Here is a 19,493-nt window from a genome sequence, read left to right as displayed (position 1 = left end):
ATGAACCCTGAAAGACACATTAGAAGGAGAAAACTGGACGGAAGATACATCCAAAGCTCTAACATCAGAAACACGTTTCAAAGAAACTAAGCATAACAACATAGTTAACTTTGCGGAAAGATGTTTCAGAGAGAGCAATTCATTATCGAGCCAAGAGTTGAATAAATTCAAAACCAAATTCACATCCCATAACTGAGTATATCTAGATGCAGGGGGATTAAAAAATCTTACTCCCTTCAAAAGACGGCACACCAAAGGATGTTCCCCAACAGGTTTTCCATCAATTCGAATATGTTCGGCAGAAATAGCAGATCTATAAGTATTCACTGTTCTGTATGCCTTCCCCTGGGAGGCTAGAGACGCTAAAAAATTAACGACTAAAGTTACATCGGCTGAAAAGGGATCTGAATTCCTGTCCAAACACCAGCCACACCAGACCAACCAGGCAGACTTGTAAGCCTTAGTCGTTCCTGGAGCCCAAGAGTGGCGGATATACTGGGCAGCTTCCTCAGAAATTCCGGGGGTTCTCCAGGCTGACCCGAAATCTTCCATGCTACCAGAGTTAAGGTATGATCGAGAACCATATCGTGAGGATGACCCTCTGGATCGAGAAGGAGCTCTGGAAAAGAAGGAATCAGGACTGGAAAATCTATTGACAATTTCAGAACCGAAGGGAAACAAGGCTGGGTTTGCCAAAAGGGGGTCACTAATACCAGGGAGGCTCGTTGACGACGAACCTGGGCCAGGACTCTGGCTATCATAAAAGGGGGAAAGGCATAATTGAGATGGAAAGACCAGTCGTGGAGAAAAGCATCCGTAGCAAGGGCTTGAGGATGCGGTCTTCAGCTGTAAAACTTTGGGAGGTGAGAATTTAATCGCGAAGAGATCTATTGACATGACACCGAATTTCAAAGAAAGTTTGTTGAACACTAAAGGATGAAGCCGCCAATCGCTGGAATCTTTTAGGTAGCGTGAACACCAATCCGCTGTTGTGTTCATTTTGCCCGGTATATATTGTGCCGTGACAGACAATTTTCGAAGAAGGCAAAACTCCCAAAAGCTTTTGGCTAGATCCGCAAGGGGCTTGAATTTTGTTCCTCCAAGTGCGGAAATGTTGTTCATCTTTAAAAGAATAGAACAACTTACCTTGTCCTTTGCAAACGTCTTTAGTGCAAAGGAGCCTGCAAGCATCTCTAAACAATTGATGTGCAGAGCAGACTCCCTCTCTGACCATACGCCCCCAGTCGAGATGTTGCCACATCTTGCGCCCCAGCCTGTCCGACTTGCATCGGATTCTAATACTAGATCTGGGGCCGAAGAGAAAATAGCTCTTCCGTTCCAGGCTTCCAAATGATCGAGCCACCACTGTATCTCTGCACGAGATTCCTGATCCAACTGAATTACATCTGAATACTGAAGACCCCTGCGGAGATGACGAATCTTTAGCCTCTGAAGAGCTCTCTAATGTAACGGACCTGGAAATATGGCTTGAATGGATGAGGCCAAGAGGCCTACAATTCTTGCTAGAGATCGAAGAGAAAAATGGGAAAGACTGAGGAACTGCCGCAGCTCGTGTTTTATTCGACTTACCTTCTGTTGGGGTAGAGACAGAGATGTAGCTTTGGAATCTATGAGGAACCCCAGAAATTCCACCTCAGTCGAGGGAACCAGAGAAGACTTTTCCATGTTTACCAGAAAACCTAAGGACTGCAACAGATGAAGGGAAATATGCAAATGCTCCAACAGGATGTCCTTGTTCTAAGCCATTATGAGAAAATCGTCTAGATAGATGATCAATCTTATGCCCTGAGCTCTTAGATAAGCTACCACCGGCTTCATCACCTTTGTGAAGCACCATGGAGCCGAAGCAAGACCGAAAGGGAGAGCCTTGAACTGGAAAATCGAATCTTCCCATTGAAACTGTAGGAATTTCCTGTAAAAGGGATGGATAGGAATCGCAAAATAAGCATCCTGGAGATCCAACCGAACGAACCAATCGCCTTCCAACAAAATGTCCCTGAGATGGAGAATCGTTTCCATTTTGAAATGGTTGTAAACAACATAGTTGTTGAACAGTTTTAGGTTTATCACTGGCCGAAACTTTTTGTTTTTCTTTTGGACCAGAAATATGGTACTGAGAGAACCCGAAGGGTGAAAGCATGTTTCTTCTATCACATTTTTTGAAATCAAAGATAAAATCTCTAATTTTATCAAACAAGATTGTTCCAGAGAAAACTTTAGAGGGGGGGGGGGGAAGATTGGCTGGGAACCTGATATAGATCTATGCAATACTCCTGAATGGTCTGAAGAACCCAAGGGTCCGCGGTAATTTGATACCAACTTGAAAGAAAATGTGCTAATCGACCTCCCACAGGAAGAGGGACAAAATTTAAATTTCTTACCTGAGACTTGTCCTCTTCTCTGACGGTAACCTCTGCTCCTGAACCCTCTCCCTCTTTGAGGGTAGAACTGAGGTCTGAATTCAGGGGAATAGAAGGAGGAGCCTCGGAAGGAACTGCCACCACAGGAGGTGAAGCGGCCGGTAAAGCGGCTCCTTCCTTTACCCGCCCTGCCAAAAAACCTGGAGCTAAAAATCTTCTTCGTCGAGACCTGGGCCTTATCCAGTGTTGCAAAGGTAGAAACGTATCTACTGAGTTCTTTAATAAACGAGTCCCCAAAAAGAAGACCGTTAGCCTGCTGTCCTTCTTCCCTGGCAGCCAAACTGCCCAATTTAGGATCCATTTTGAGCAAAAGACTCTTTCGTCTCTCCTGGGAGATAGCTGTGTTTGCATTGCCCAAAAAACAAATTACCCGCTGGGCCCAGTTAGAAAGGGTATCCGGATCAATTTGTGAGCCTTCCAACCTGCCATCTTCAGCCAAATCAAGAATTCTGGTCAGAGGACCAACCAAGTCTAAAAGTCTGTCTTGGCAAACGGACCAAGCTCTGTCGACCCCTTTCTTAGGGTCCTTACCAAATTTAGAGAAAAATAAAACCACATTAGGATCAATAACAGGCGTAGAAGTGATGCTGTGCGGAAGGGAGGGACGGGGACATTCAGAGCGCAATTTATTTCTCGTGGCTTTGTCCAAAGAGTGTCTTAAATGAAGCGAAACATATTCCGCCAAGTGATCAGACGGGAACCATTCAGTGGAGTTTGGATGGTGTATCAAAGTGAGATCAAACATAGGTTCCCCCACAGCATCAAGAACAGTAAAATCATTAACAAATGAAGATGGACTTGAATCAGAAAGAGACATTTTTTGCCTTTTCTCCAGAGGCTCTTGCCAGGGATCATCAGAACCCTGATTATCATCATTATCCCCATCATAGTATTCCATATCATCATCAGTATCCCTCAACTGTGTTATATTAAGAGGAGAGGGACCCTTTTCCACCGTATTAAACTCCTTACGGGGGGAAGGACCAGCAACCTGGGGAGAGTCATCAGCGCTCGACATTGCTTGTATTTTAGAAATAGTGCGCTTCTTACTTTTGACTGGCTCAGAAACATTGGTATTCTGGGAGGACAATTTTTTAAACGATAATTCCAATTTTTTTGACATATGCAACATAGACGTTGACACAGCCTGCTGAACAGTATCCTGAATAAAAGAATTCAAATCAGCACGAAAACTATCCATATCATCTTCACTAGAATGTTCATCCACTTTTTTTAGACATTATCTGACAAGAAAATAAGAAAAAATTAATTAAGAAAGAAAATTTATGAAAACGCCAGGTAAAAAGCTCACAAATTGAAAGAGATTATCAAAAGTTTAAAAATAAACCAGAAAACAAGGAGTTAAAATAATCTGTGGCTATGGGCATGAACAAGAGGAGTGTAAATGGATAACACTCCCCCAAACACCAAAAAAAAAAGGTTAGAGGAGGTGTGGCACGCTCCTCGCCTCCCTCGAAGCAGGAACAGACTCTTAGGAATGCCCCAGACGCGTTCAGCGATTAGCTGAAAGAGCCACGTAATCTCCGAAGGAGAAAGAGACGTTTCCGTGGAGACGCGTCGTCGTAGCAGCAGGCCGTGCTCTCCTGAGGTAAGCGCTCAAGTGAAACGCGTACCTCAGAAGAGCGAGGCGGGAGAGCCGAACCTTCTGAAGAACGTTCGGCTCACCCAACGAAGCGCGAAGAAAGCGCTTGCTTCTGAAAACTGAAAGCCAAGTAATTAAACAATGTAAAAGTTAAACGGACACATAAAAAATACCACAATATAAATAATACACAACACAGATTATGAAATAGAACTTATCTTGACTGCGAGCAGCAAGAAAAGAGGGCTTGTTGTTCGCAGTTAAGATAGTTATTGGGTTTGGGCGTTTTGGATTGGTTATTGGTTATGACTTCATGAATGACATCTTTTTTCCCTTGATTCATGGGATATGTAGTTCTTTATTGTTTGTATTATCTTGGCTGCTGTTCAAATAAAGCAAGAAAAGGAAGCATAATAGGAGCCTCCGTTCTTGTAATAAAATTATTAATTGTCCTGTATGCCAAACCCTGGGAGGCCAATTCAGAGAGAAAATTGGCTATGACATGAATTTCTGACCCCAAGGGATCCAAGATTGGGATAAGAAGAACGCAGATTCCGAAACTCCAGGCACTTGCCATCGTCGCCTGAAAGTCTCCACGCCATCAGGGGCAACAACCCCTGTAGAATTAGTGGGTGAAAATTGTTCAACGGGTCCGTGAGCAGGTCCACAGATAGTGGAATCTTCACTGGAAAATCGCAAGACAGAATCATCGCGGAAGGGATCCAAGGCTGAGCACTCCAAAGCAGAGTTACCAGAATGACCTCCGAGCGTTGGCGACGAACTTGTGCCAGGACGTGAGGAATCATCACAAAAGGAGGGAAGGCATAAAGGAGCTCCCTCGGCCGTAGTTGCAGAAACGCATCTGTCCCCTTCGACTGAGTATCCGGTTTCCAACTGAAGAAACAAGGAACCTGACTGTTCAATTGGTAGGCAAATAAATCCATCTGACACGACCCCGAGCGTAGCTGAAGTGCTTGGAAAATCCATGGATTGAGCCTCCAGTTGCTGCCGTCTCGAAGGAAGCGAGAATTCCAGTCTGCTGTCGTGTTGACCCTGCCTGGAATGTATTCCGCTATTACCGACATTTTCTGATTGATGCAATAATGCCAGAATTCCTTCGCTATCTCCGCTAGGAGACGTGATCTGGTCCCCCCCAGGCGATTGATTTATCTGACCGCAGAGACATTGTCCATCCGCAGGAGAATACAACAATGAGCCTGACGAGGGGCAAGAGATCTGATGGCAAAAGCCCCTGATAAGAGTTCTAGGCAATTGATATAATACGTCAGCTCTCCCGAAGACCACCGTCCCCCCTGTCTCCACCGGACCGCAGTGTGCTCCCCAGCCCCATCGGCTGGCATCCGACTCTATTACAACATCTGGACTGGAGGGAAAAGTCGCTCTGCCATTCCATGCGTCCATGTGGGAGAGCCACCATGACATCTGTCTTGGCTTCTTCTGACAGGGGAACCAACTCTGAGTATTGAAGACCCTTCTGAAGATGGAGAATTTTCAATCTCTGAAGGGCCCTGTAATGTAAAGGGCCCAGAAAAATCATTTGAATGGACGAAGCTAAGAGTCCGACTGGGCAAGCTAGCGTCCTCAATGATATAGTCGGAGAGGCAAGCGCTCTCTTCAACTCCTTCTTGATCAAGCTCCGTTTGTTGGCCGGAAGAATTAGTAAGGCTTTCATTGAATCTATTTGAAACCCTAAGAATTCTATATTCTGAGTTGGAATTAAACAAGACTTCTCAGATTTGATTGCAAACCCGAGATCCTGTAACAATTGTATTGTCCAGTTTAGATGAAGCAGAACTAACTGCCTGTCTTGAGCCATAATAAGAATGTCGTCTAGGTAAATAATCAGACGTACCCCTTGTTCTCTCAAGAACTGGACCCCTGGATGCAAAAGTTTGGTGAAACACCAAGGTGCTGAGGACAGACCAAAGGGAAGGACTTTGAACTCGAACCATTGGGAACCCCATCGGAATTGTAGGAAGCGTCTGTGAGGGGCAAAAATCGGGACTGAGAGGTAGGCATCTTTGAGATCCAGACGTACCATCCGGTTGTCTCTTAAGAGATCTGAGAAGATGAACACCTTCCATCTTGAAATGGCGATAAACCATCCAAGAATTGAAAAGTTTGAGGTTTAGGACCAACCTGGAACCCCGCCTTTCTTTTGGACTAGGAAGATAGTGCTGGCGAAACCCCTGAGGATGAGGAGAAGTTTGCACTATTGCCCCTTTTTTTAAGAGAGACAAAATCTCTTTTTCTAAGAATTCACGATCTGCAAGGGAAAAAAGGAGAGGCGAAGGAGGAGCCTTTTGAATCGGGGCGGTGTAAAACTCCAGTTGAAAACCTTGAACAGTTTGAAGAACCCAAGGATCTTGAGTGATGACCTGCCAGGCTGGGAGAAACAACTGTATCCTGCCCCCCAAAACAACCTCCGAAGGAGGGATAATTCTCACCTGAATTTGAGGTGTCTTGATTGGAACCACCTCCGCGGTACACTATGGAGGAGCGACCACGCCCTCTGTAGCGGTTGGGGTAGAAGTTCTGTTGGTCTGAATAACCACCTGGGTTACTTTGAGAGGCGTATCTGGAAGCCTGGTACCTGCGGCCTGACACTCAGCCTCTGAAGCGCCCGGCACGGGCAAAAAGAGCATTGTTAAAAACTTTCTTTATATTGGATTGGGCCTTGTCTAGGGCTGTAAAGGTGGCAACATATTTTCTCAAGTTGGAAATAAATTTATCCCCAAAGAGCATACCACTGGCTGAAGAGCCCGCTTCATTAGTAGCCAATTCCGCCAGCTTAGGGTCTAAGCGAATGAGGAAGGAACGTCTACGCTCCGTTGACATGGCGCAATTGGTGTTGCCAAGGAGGCAGATTGCCCTCTGAGCCCATTGCAACACAGTTTCTGCATCTAATGGAATATCCGATTCTTTAGATTGGAGGGCCAGAGACGTCTAGCAGTTTGTCTTGGCAGTCTCTCCAAGCCCGATCTAGGCCCTTCTTGGGATCTTTGGCAAATTTGCGGAGAAAGGTCGCCATGCTGGGATCTAACTCTGGCGCGTCCGCCACCTTACCAAGCACAGAGGGACGAGGACATTCGGATCTGAGGGTGTTGCGCACTTCTTTCTCAAAGCTTTTACGCAGTCTGTCTTGGACGTAGTTGGCCACTTCCGGAATAGGAACCCACTCAGTGGAACGTGGGTGAATAATATCTTCAGGCGTGAATAAGAGGTTCTTACCAGCCGGAGGAGTGGCTTCAGACATAGAATGTCGTGACTTACGTTGCTTTTTACGAGGAAGGGGATCTGATTGCGAGGCATCTGAATCCGATTTGGACGAAGAGGGATCCTGGTAACTGGATTGTGAAAATAATGATTGCTGAAAATTTGAGGATGCATCTTGAGGAGGAGGAAAACCTCCATAAGCATGGTCGCTCAACACCGAGGTTGCCATTTGCGCCAAAATTTCCGCTGAGGAAGAGCTTCCTGCACGTTGGAGAGGGAGACCCAAATTCTCCTTGGGATCTCCAGATTGTAAGCGAGGCTGCTGACTGCTCGCGTCCAAAAACTCTCTTGACAAAATTTATCAAAGGTTGGGCAAAAGGTTTGAGGGCCTGTATTAGCGCCCAATTCACGGAGTCTTACACATGGTGTTCTAGTGCCTCCACAAGTCTTTCCTCCATTTGATGCTCCAATGGCATCTCCTGCAGCTCCTGAAACTGCTCGTCCTCCTTGGCGTAGTACGCCATGTTAGAGATATGGTATTGGAGGAGTTAACAGGGGGGGGGGCAAAAAAACCCTGGGCAGGTGAACAAAGTAGTCTTTTTAAAACAGCTAACAAGCTGTATAACCGACAATAATTTTGAGTGGAGGAAGCCACCAGCCTTTAAAAATATCAGTATTGGATGCAACAGCAAAATTGCCCCCCTGAGAAGAGCTCTATAAGAATGATTACAGCCCCTACGGGCGATAAACGGCCGTTTAGCGTGTTAACGCTGCTTGGATTATGTAGACCGACGCACACGTGCTGAAAGCCAGTCGGAAAACTTCCGATCGGCTCACCGCGCGTGCATCCGCATAGAAAGAGGACTGTGTCCTCTTTACAGTGAGCGTGTGCTCGCCAATCGGCCTGCTCCCACTCCACGCCGGCTTGAAAAAGGGGAAAGAAATAAAATAACTTAGCGGAAACGAAGCTCCGACAAATGCGCATTTACTTTTTAAGAAAAAACAGAAGCGCTAACAATACGCACGCTCGTTTTAAACTACACGATAATGCAAGAACATATCGAATACATTGCGCGTGCGTCACTTAACTGGCTGCTGGAGCAGCAAAGAAAGAGGACGGACTTTGGCACACAGGCTATTTATGGGGTCATGGTGTGGCCGTGATTGGTTGACTTGGCATCATGGGAATGATAGTTTTAAGTTTTGTCGTTTTTTATTGGCTGCTGTTTTGTGTCAGTAAAGTAAGAAAAAGCATAATCCGAAGCCTCTGGTCCTGACATAGAATCCCATAATGTGCCGCAAAATAGGACTGTGGATTGTGGTGTAAGGAGCCTGTGAGGCGACGAGGAAGGATTCTAGGATGTTCTGAAGAAAGATCTTGTGACCTGTTATTGATAGAGCTTGTCGGGTGCAAGCTTATTAAAACTTGTGCAGAAGCATTAGCCGGGAAATATTTTCTTGGGGGTACAAGTGGAGGTTCCTCTGAGGTGTCGAAGAAGGAATGATCTTGTGAACTGTCAGTTATGGACCTTGTTAATTGGGAAAGAGAGAGTTATGCTCAGACACCGTCCCAAAAGGGCATGTTATGTCTGAACTTCATTGACAACTTCTTCCTGACTTACCAAAAAGCAGTGCCTCTCTCCATGAGTGTTATCACAACACAGAGCTTGAAATGCCAGCGTCTTTTAAGCAACCTTCCACGAATATAACCTCACCAAAACCTACCTGCTGGTTGGGGGAAGCCTAGGGCCATGTGGCACAAGGGGTAGGGTTAATTTAGAAATGTTCCATTCCTGCTGCTTAGTGAGACTAGTAGTTATATACAGCTGCCAGTGCAAGGAAAGTGCTGTTTTTAAACACATAACTGTGCTTGTAAACAGGTTTGTGTATATGGGATACCATGCACAGTGTTGAGGGTGTTGGATACTACTGCCTTTGCCTTTGAAGTGCAAGGGACAGCCACGGTGATATATGGATAGTGAGGTGTTCAGACATGACTGCATGTAAGATACTGGGGTACAACATCATGACTGCATGTGAGGTATACAGAAAAAACTTTCTTTTTCTTATTTTCTAAACTTGTTAGTGCTACCTTCTGAATTATTGTGTCTAATAGCACATTCAACTCGATGTGGAAATATTTAGGAAGAAACGCACTCCTTTAAGGTTCTAGGCACTGAGAAAAACACAGAAAAACTGAATTGACAATAATTTCCCCAGGATCAGGTCATCATGCCAGAAATATACCCTTTTTTTATTTTTTTTTGACTAGCACACAGATATAAAATCATAAATCCAGTCCAAAAATGTAATTCTTTCCCTTTTAAAGTGTGTTTAAATGTCCTCCATGAAGTGGTGATGTTATCCCTGCTGGAACGCACGTGGAGGTATTCTTCCCTCCTTGGGTTAAGAAATGTGAGACGCCACAGCTTGTCCTACCTACACTAGATGTCCACTGGATATATTGGACTCTGTGAGGCGTGTAGTAATCAGATGCATTTAACACAGATCAATAACATGAGAAACAAAAATAATTTTAAACACTGTTGCCGATTTAACCACAGAATCAAATGCCAAACTTTGTTTTAAAGCTTTATTACGACAAAGCCAATGTAACATAAATGGTGCGCAAAACTAAATTATAAACATACATGAAAAGCATAGGCTGACAAAGCCATCTAACAAGTTTAAGCCTACTAAACATTAGTACTATTAAAGACTCCAAGAGGATAACACAAATTAGCAGAACTAGAACATACATACTGAAATCAGATTTCAAAGCAGATGATGGTGACATCAGAAAATCATCAAAATTCATTATTACAATCAGCTTTCAGGGCTTGGCCATTCTTATCCATAATACGAATTTGGACTCCCATGTGTGGGGACGGGCTAACAAATGCACGCAAAACAAAAGAAGAGACAAAAACAATTTGGAAAATCATCTAATTAGGGTAACTCACTATAAAAATACACTGGTGTAATCATCTAACCTGGAAAGGGAACAAGAAAACACATTACAGAATATCTCTCTCCTCATGGGACAACAGACAGGAAAGATTCATCTGTTGAGAGTGCTCACAGCTTCTTAGCATCAAGGGCAGTGCAGAACACGAGCTGCACAGCAGTTCAGAATTTATTGGGCATATTAGTACTGAACTACATACGTAACAGGACATATAAGACTAAAGGGAAACTCACAACTTTAAAGGTTAAAAGTCGCAGAAGACTTGGAGATGAACAGGAGGCGACAGCACAGACCCCTATAAAGAACTAAAGTCTCTCCCTAACTAGAAATGTTCACAAGTTTCTGATTGGTCCCGCCATGTGGGCTCATCCTGTGCAAACTAATCAATATTCAATGGGAAATCATTGACAACATCAAGTTTGCAACTATTGCAGATTTTCTCAGGGTGCGTGAAATCATCTCAATGAATTCATATACTTCCGCCACAATATAACACTTGTTCGTCACTTGAAACTTTACAATTATTTCTCACAGTGCACAGGATGAATCTAACAGTTCTCAAGTGAATTTAATAAGGCTTCCTGTCCTGTTCCAACAGCTAGAACAAATACTGTTACATTTGTTATTAGTTAAAACGTGTTCTCTGTCCTTAATACAACAGGACATTCACCAACACTTCAGCAACCCTGGAATTAGTTCAGGTCAAAGGGAACAGAATGAATTAGCACTTTTCCTCTACTGCTGCAAGTTGAATCTTTAGGCCTAATCTAGCTAGGAAAGCCTGAATACATATTGATATAATTATTACTTATAAATTATATTGCACACCTTACAATTTGAATCAAATATGCAAAGCAAATTATTTAATTGCAAACACATGACATCAGAAACAGTTTAAACATGCATTTGTTTCTCTGCCCACATGTAACTCAAGTTCATAAAATCATTTACATCAGTATACATCTGATTAATTAATGTTCACTTAATACTCATAATATTCTTTCATTTATTGTATTCTTCTAAGAATAATACTTTTTATATTAATTAATGTCAGTAGTTCACTGGAATATAAATGCACAACATCTTTCATGGCAAAATGATATGTGAAAAAGAAATGGAGGTCACAATGTCCACCATAATTCAAACATGCACATTTTTACATTTCATGTTAATTTCTCTATTACGCCTTTAAATTAAGATTTATAAATTGCCATATCCTAACTTATATGCTACTAAAGTATTAGTAAAATGTAATCTCTATCAATCCCTCCTTTGACGGCAATTTGTGCCATCACATAAGGACATTCTCATTCACAATGAGACAACTCAAAGCCTTGTAGTATAACGCATAGGTCTAGGTCTGCGATAATTTTCACTTTTCTTCATGGTCTTGTAATATCTGTTTCTCATATTCTCCATTTCAGTCTCTTCCCTTCTCCTATTTATTCTTTGCACCTTCCAGAAATTATACGTCTTGCAAAATACAAGTGCACAAATTATGCACATTGTCACAATCAATAAAGGTTTAAGGATCATTCTCACAAATCCATTTCCTAAATCTCCAATCCAAGATCCTACTTTAGAGAATCCTTCACCTACTGTTTCCCAAATATTTGTCTGTTTCAGGTAATTCAAGTCATTTTCTCACTCCTCAAATTAGAAATGTACCTCCTTATCTCTTTACTGTCTCAGTTATGTAAGAATAACAATGTTGAGTCTTTGAAACTCGACAGACTCTGCCATCCTTTGCTAAAAGGATGTCTAAAGCAAGGTGATTGTGCAAAAACATTGATCTTACCACAACCATTCCTGTGTCCATTAGTAGCGTTGCACCTGCAAAATCAGTTGACATCTTATTTACAATGGTTTGATAACTTCCTTATCTTAAGGTTATTTAGGATCACAACTACTGATGGAATAAAAGCTCCAAAACTATCTCTAGTATCTCTGACCTACTTGCTGCTCTTTTAATCCTCATCTTAGGTTCCTCATTCTCTGCTGGATCATCTAAATTGTCTACTTGATACATTTTCAGAAAACCACCTCTAAATAACATGTACCATGCCAACCTTTTGGTAACCTGTAATAAGCTTTCTTCCCACAAATATACACCAGGCACAGTGAGGTCTTGTCCATTTAACATAAAATCCCATGCACTCTTAAACGAAAACACGTCTGCATTCACTAGTTCCTACAAACTTATTGTCAGTTTTGGATGGTGCTTATATATATATATATATATATATATATATATATATATATATATATATACACACACACACACACACACACAAAGCTTCCCTACAAGTTGACATCTAAAGCTAAGCGTCCTTATATATCAGACATATTATGAGCGGATTTCTTTTTTTAATCATGTGAAACTATGCCCATATCTAGCTTTTCTTTCATTGCTTTCCTCCTGTCATCAACTTGATTAATGAATTCTTGCTCTAATTGTGTTAGAATACATGTTATATTATTTCTATGTGCGTATGCTGTACTGAAATTAGTGTACGTTCAAAGAACCCACCTACTATATCTGTTCTCAGCCTTTGCAGTGCTGCTCAAATGCTGATTAACGGGAACAAAAGGGAAAACAAGGTCAAAGTTTGAATAAAAATACTGAATGTACTCATGATTGTACAAACGTATTAACAGTAAGCTGCAACAAATGCCATAAGTCAGTGAACAACTGATATGTGATCCTGATGAAAGAATCTGTGTGCATACGTAACAGGGTGCTGAAATCGTGAGAGAATCCTAGTCACCAGTAGGTTGATAAAATCTGTAGTCAAGGCATGTGTCACGAGAAACACGTACACATCCCTGCAAACCCAAAAGTAATAGTCCTCAATTTTCTGCTGTGAAATGTTGTTCACCTATTAATCCAAGTACACTTAGCAAATCAATTAAAAAAAAAAAAACATATATGTGTATCCTATGAAAAGAGATTTATACCCACGGTTACCGCTCACGTTGTTGTAGTTTTATGACTAGGATAAGTAATGTATTTAGTTGATTTCTTTTTTTCTCTTTTTTTTCCAGAGAGTTTATAGAGGAAAATGTTGTTGATTTTGCCAAACTGAATCCTGGCATTGTGATGTATGTTACACCCCAGAAATGCAGCCATCCTAAACTAATAGCAGAATATTGTAAGTACTTAAAAACGTCAGAACCTCAAATTGTATGCCAATTATGGCAGTATTATGACTCTGTGAACTAGACCAGAAACATACCATTAATAGAACTGAAGAGTGACTCTTTCCATTACGTTGAACCTTGATACAGAAATACCATCAAATGGAGTAGACAGTTAGGAAGTGACATTTATGGCATACCTCTTAACTCTCATTACTTGGTGAAACTCCACTCTGCGTAACTTCTTGTGCAGCAGCTGTGGCTCAAGAATCAACATCAGAATTAGAACTAAAAATCCACCCTGACCTACTGACTAGCCAAGGAGCTAGTGATATGCTAGACCTGTCAGGATTCCCCTTTCTCGGCTAAAACCCACCCTACGTATTTTTGACCTGCAAATAATGCCCCAGAGCATAGAGGGGTCGTGGAAGTAACTATATAATTTTCAAATAGCATTTTAAATATTTTCATAAATGTTTCTAGAAAAAATAAGCATGCTTTTTCTGTAATATTTGCTCATCTCTAAGATTGTTTAAATGATTAAGAAAAATATCTGAGTGATATTACTCTCTACAATAATTACTGCAACACGTATGTTGCAGTTGGTCAATGAAGGGGCTGTTATTCTGTCATGCCGACAAAAAAAAGGAGTTTACCTTATTAACCCCACTATATCTCGGTAAAGTCAAGCAAAAAATTAACAAGTGGTAAAATAGTAGGGAAAAATACAATTCCCAATATCAAAAAATGAAACTGTAAATCAATCATTGAAACTGCAATTTAATTACATGTTCTTGATTCATTACATTTTACTCAGATGTAAGAATAGCCTATGGACAATATAAAAAATATAATACACGTAAATCAAAATACAAAGAACGAACAAATGAAAAAAAAAAATCATAAAATATGTAGTCCTTCAATCATCTCCTTATTTCAATGCAGTGTGGTTATCACCAATACTTTCAATGTAAATCCACAACAAAGATATGGTCGCATCATGTACACATCTCTGTATCATCCTTGTTTTCATATATGTTTGAAGAAAGATGTGTTAAGAAAATCCTTATAGGTCGTATTTGAGTTTCCTTGCAACCTCTCTTTCAATACAAAAGGTCGACGTCTTTCAGCCCACTTTAAATATGGGCCTCATCAGGTCTTGTGGAGAGAGAAGTACCTGTTTTCATTAAATATTGTCGGTCAGAAACTTGACCACGAAGAACTCCTTTATGTGAGCCAAGCATCACTGCTCCTCTTAGACGCAATAACATAAATTGTGTCTTATTAAAGGAAACCTCCGATTCTTGGAATGTGTATTGGAGGCTCCATCTGTGGCCTCTATGTATATCGGAGCACACCATCCTTTCTGTAAGGGTCCTTATGTTGTCCATAGGCTATTCTTACGTCTGAGTAAAATATGAGTCATGCATTGCTGACATTACTGAAGATGGAGGGAAAAAAGCCAGAAAATGATGTGAGGAGAGTGGAGACAGGGTGCCACTAGAAATTGTATTACGTCTTTTGCTTGCAGGGAGATAGTGATTAGTCTCGCTGGATACTGTCATCTGGTAGAAGGGAGGAGAGACATCTGGGACTGTAGACTCTGCTGTGCAGAGGCAAATATTTTTTATTTGTCAAGCCTATACTTTTATTTTTCCGTGATTACTCTTTCACATTAACTAATGACTGCCAGTTGCAAAAACCTCACTTCTCAATGCCTCTCCTTATGCTGGAGAACAGTCTGGAATAACTCCTGAAAGAAGCACTACCCGAAACTAATTCTACAGTTTGAGTCAGTGTATACACATCTCCTATCTGCAAGTTGTCTGTAAAAGTAGGATCCAAACTAACTTGCTTTGTTACAGTTCCAAGCTCCTGACCAAGGACAGAAGTCCTCTGGGCTGCTATGCAACCAAGGCTGTGGTCTCTCGGACAGTCAATCTGCCTCAGGTGAAGGACATTACCTGAAGTCTCAGTCTTTCGATAGGGGAGCTGTATACCTGACCTGAAATACCTAGAACCTACTGTTGTGTCAATCTGCCGAGCCTTCCTGGTCCTGTAGGAGACAAGCCTATAAAGAAAGGAGTGAGGTCTAGTGCTTCCCTAGTGACTGAGGCACCCAGAAGAAGCATACTATGCAGGTGAGAACCAGGAGAATCCTAATGTCAAATGGTCCCACAGATCTTACTGCTCTCATGTGTAGGTATGCTGCTGGAGTGCCAGACAACTCTGAAATACCCTTGATAGAACGTCTTCATCCCATCCCATGAAGAAGTACGACTTTAGACTGAGTGCACATAGAAAAATGGATGACTGTATGGCACCTGAGCGTTACTCGCACACTCCTGAATATCCTATCTAGAGAGTGGGAACCCAGAACCAGCAAAGAGCCTATTAGAAGGGAGAAACAGTGGGAGTGAGGTAGGTGTGGTGCCGACAAATTATAGCACCCAGGGGTACTGACTTACTTTAGAATATTGCACTCTGTGGTGTTAAGTGCAGCTTTAATTCAAGTCCTTTCCTTCTTGCAAAGATTAGAACTGAGCTGAACATTCATATAATTAGGGCTGTTGGCTGACTATTGAGCTTGGAACTTGAACACCCCCTCCCCCCTTCCCTGGAAAAAGTCTATGGCTACTCTCACCCTCGCTACCCTGAAAGTCTGAAGCAGACTGTGTTGTACCATTTTGTTAAGCCATTTTAGGACAGGTCTCAGGATTGAGTTTTTTTTTGCCTCAGATATCCTAACAGTTGAGGCCCAGCAGATGTTGCCTGTGGCCCTAAAACTGGGTCCAACATGGACTTGAAAAAAAAAAAGAAAAGTTGGTGCTATTCTAGAAAGTTCTCTATTGCCATGTACTGGTGCTAAAAAGGTGCCTGTGAAGCATACTATATACAAGTATTTCTATTTTTTTTTCAAGGTCATGATATAATCTGTTCGGTACTTTAAGTACAGACAAGCCTGTTTGTCACAAATATGTATGTCCTAAAAGGAGTAGAAAAGCTATTTAAATAGTTTATCGTGCTATTAAGAAAATTGCAGGTGGTTGAGTCCTAGCAGCAGCCACTTGATTCCACAACCCTTGCTTGTCCCCGGCTAAATCCTTCTTTGATCGTTCCATCATGAGTCTTCTCTACTTCCCATCTGGTGCTCCTGTGCTCTGGGTCCATGAAGATCACCCTGTGATCTGAATTGCGGGTGACTGAGGGCTCCATTCTGTACATGGCAAGACTGCGGCAGAGCAGTGAGGCGGTCTCCTCGGTGACGCCAAACTGTGAAGCTGGCTGTGCCGGAACCTCGGCCAGACCCTCTGTGTCCTTGAGGCATTACAGAGCTGGCGGACCCAGCCCCGATCCAGCACGAGCGGGAGACTCTGGCATGGACTGCTTTCCTGTTGGGGACCTGGGGAGCTCACAACTGAGCAGGCAGGCCCAGCAGCTGGCAGCGGCGGGGGCATGGCCAGTAACTGTAGTTGCATAGCTAGGTGACTTACTGATCTGTGCTTACTGACCTGGATCCTCCTGTGGAGGGTTGACTTCAGCGGCCACAGTGGAGAATCATCGCTGCTGATACTGAGGAGGGTGGCTCCCTTCCCCATGTAGGCCTGCCAGGGTCTCTGATCTCTATCACGTTTTTTCTCTGCGGTGTGCCTGATGAAGTCAACTGGACACTTGAGTGGTTCAGATTAACCTGGTGGATGATTACCATAGCAGTTGTGTCCTCTCTAGAGTCTTGCCCGGGCTTGGACGACCCCCCTTTGCCAGTTTTACAAGAGCAGTCCTTCTGGTGGGCACCAAAGCTTATCTCCAGTGACTTTATGGTAAACAACAAGAGTATGCCCGGGTGTCATCAGCTAGAAATAGACCGGTTTGTGGATGCCGTGTCCACGGGTGGTGCTGGTGGTGTGGGAACAGTGGACCTTTAGGGTGAGTACTGGGAGCCCGCTGTGTCTCCTGACAGAGCAGCCATACTATGGCCATTAACAATTGACAAGTATGCCCTGGAGACTTGAATTAATGAGTTGGGATTGGACGTATTGGTTCTATGACAAGATCCGTGGACAGTTACAAAGGTAGAGAACAGAATTGGGGAGCTTGAGGATTCAGTAAGAGAATTGCAGCCCAGGGTCTGCCATCTTGCTGCCTCTAATGCAACTCGACAGAGCTGAAGATGCTAAAATCGGGTTCTGTTCCAACAATATTGGTCTGATGGATTTCCGCAAAGGAGTAGATGGCACTAATCCTGAACAGTTTCTCCGTCAATGGCTGTGCTTGTGTATGCAGGCAGATATCTTGTCATCCTGTTTGCTCTGACTGCACAGCTGCCTACTGTGGGCTCATTCCAGTCCGCTTATCACTAGGATTCTTGCCCATACATATCATGGCATCATACATCAGGAGGCTAGGAAAAAAGGGTCAGCTCACACATGAATCTAATCCAATCATGATTTTTCCTGGATTACACCAGGACGGTCCAGCATGGACATCAGAATTTCCAGGGTGTCGAGTAGAATGAAACTGGACTATCACTTGGTATACCATGCCAAACTCAAGTCATCTAGCAATCGGAGACTCTCTTCGAGACTCCTAAGGCAGCCTGGTGTTGGGCAGCTAAATAAGTCAGAGGCTGGGCCTGGCTCACCAAATTGGCATGAGGCTGGTGTGGGGGTCCACCGCAGCTGAAACCTAGGGAGTGGAGGAAACACCATAGTCTTCTTGGGTCCAGTGGGGACAGGGGCGACATGGGTTGTGAGTCTGGGACAGAGTCCGATCTGTAATTGGATGCTCTGCGGGGCAGCAGGGACTCTCTAGACACTGTATAGGGGCTGGAGCGGGCTTATTGAGATGGTTCTCATTGCCTACATGAATGGTTTGCTACAGTTGCTGTGTCCAGTGCTCTGATCCCTGTGCCCTTAGCCTGTGTTCAACTAATCTAGCCCTCGAATGAGAATTGGCTAGTTATAACAAGGCGATAATGGGAAGGGATCCTCCCCAATGGGCCGGAGGCCTTTTCTACAAACAAGGTTGTGGATTTGTAGATTCACTCAGCCGGGTGTGAAGCGGTGATGCCAGCCTCACATAGTGTGTTTCTGTATTTTTTGTTGTGTTATATCTAGGGATGTGTTTGGTTGTTATGCCTACCCACAGCTGTTTGACAAATGCTTCTAGTTTTGGAGGTATGGGGGGATTGGGAAGAGTTATAGTTGGCTGTTATTTGTAAATTTCTCTCTGACATTCCTTTTCTGATCTTTGCATAGCTTTATCCCTCTTATTGCTGGGCATGTTGGAACTACAGGCTCATCCATACTTGATCAATGATGGGGGATAAATTGAAGGTTTTTCTTTTATTCCTGGGCCGTTTCTGTGTTGTACCTTGGAACATCAATAGTGTGTTGGACAAGCTAAAGCAAAGTGCTGTTCCTAAATTGGCTAAGCACTATGGAGCAGACCTTCTTCAGGAGATGCATCTCCTGAGCTCTAAATGTCCCGGTTACAGCAGTTCTTACACTTTCCAGTTTGCAAAATGCCCATCTGGAGAAGTGCATCGGAGAGGAGGAACTGGTGAAGGCTCTGTCACAGCTCCAAGATGGTTCCCGGGCCTAAATGGATTTTGTTTAAATTTCTTTAAACTCTCAGTATCCCATTCCTGAACTCAAGGCTCTGATCAGTTAGGCCTTGGAGCGGGCAGTTACCGTATGTCCTCGACTCCCCAACATAGTAATAATCCCTAAACCTGGAGCCTCCATAGACAGGTGTGAACCATATTCCCTTATTTCACTTATGAATGTATAGGTGAAATTGATCGCAAAGATTCTGGCAACCAGTCTGTCAATGGTGATTGACCTGTTGATCTGCAAAGATCAATGTGGGAATATGCCAGGGTGTTAAACATGTAAGGCACAACAACGGCAGTCCTATTTACCTTGAACTTGGGCCATATAGTATTTTTTCTAGAACAGTGGTTATTGTCAAACAATGTCTGTATACTTATTAAAAAATGGAACAATCGCATTAGTGATATATTATAGGATGACTGAAAGGAAACCACACTTTTGATTAAGGAGACACAACCCCTTTGATAATTCAATAAGAATTATATTCATAT

The 19,493-nt window shown here is 42.9% G+C and overlaps 1 protein-coding gene across 1 annotated transcript in view; it reads left to right on the top strand.

Annotated features, from left to right (window-relative positions):
• The window catches only part of MRPL43 (mitochondrial ribosomal protein L43), a 61,092-nt gene that overhangs the window by 3,040 nt on the left and 38,559 nt on the right, over positions 1-19,493 (top strand). Inside the window, exon 2 of the mRNA XM_069239521.1 lies at positions 13,295-13,401. Within this exon, the coding sequence (XP_069095622.1) occupies positions 13,295-13,401 (107 nt within the window). The remainder of the gene's footprint in view (positions 1-13,294; positions 13,402-19,493) is intronic.

The sequence above is a fragment of the Pleurodeles waltl genome, chromosome 6 (genome assembly GCF_031143425.1).
Source record: "Pleurodeles waltl isolate 20211129_DDA chromosome 6, aPleWal1.hap1.20221129, whole genome shotgun sequence".
NCBI classification, from domain to species: domain Eukaryota; kingdom Metazoa; phylum Chordata; class Amphibia; order Caudata; family Salamandridae; genus Pleurodeles; species Pleurodeles waltl.
Note: the sequence above shows the minus strand (reverse complement) of the source record. Positions and strands in the feature narration are given on the sequence as shown.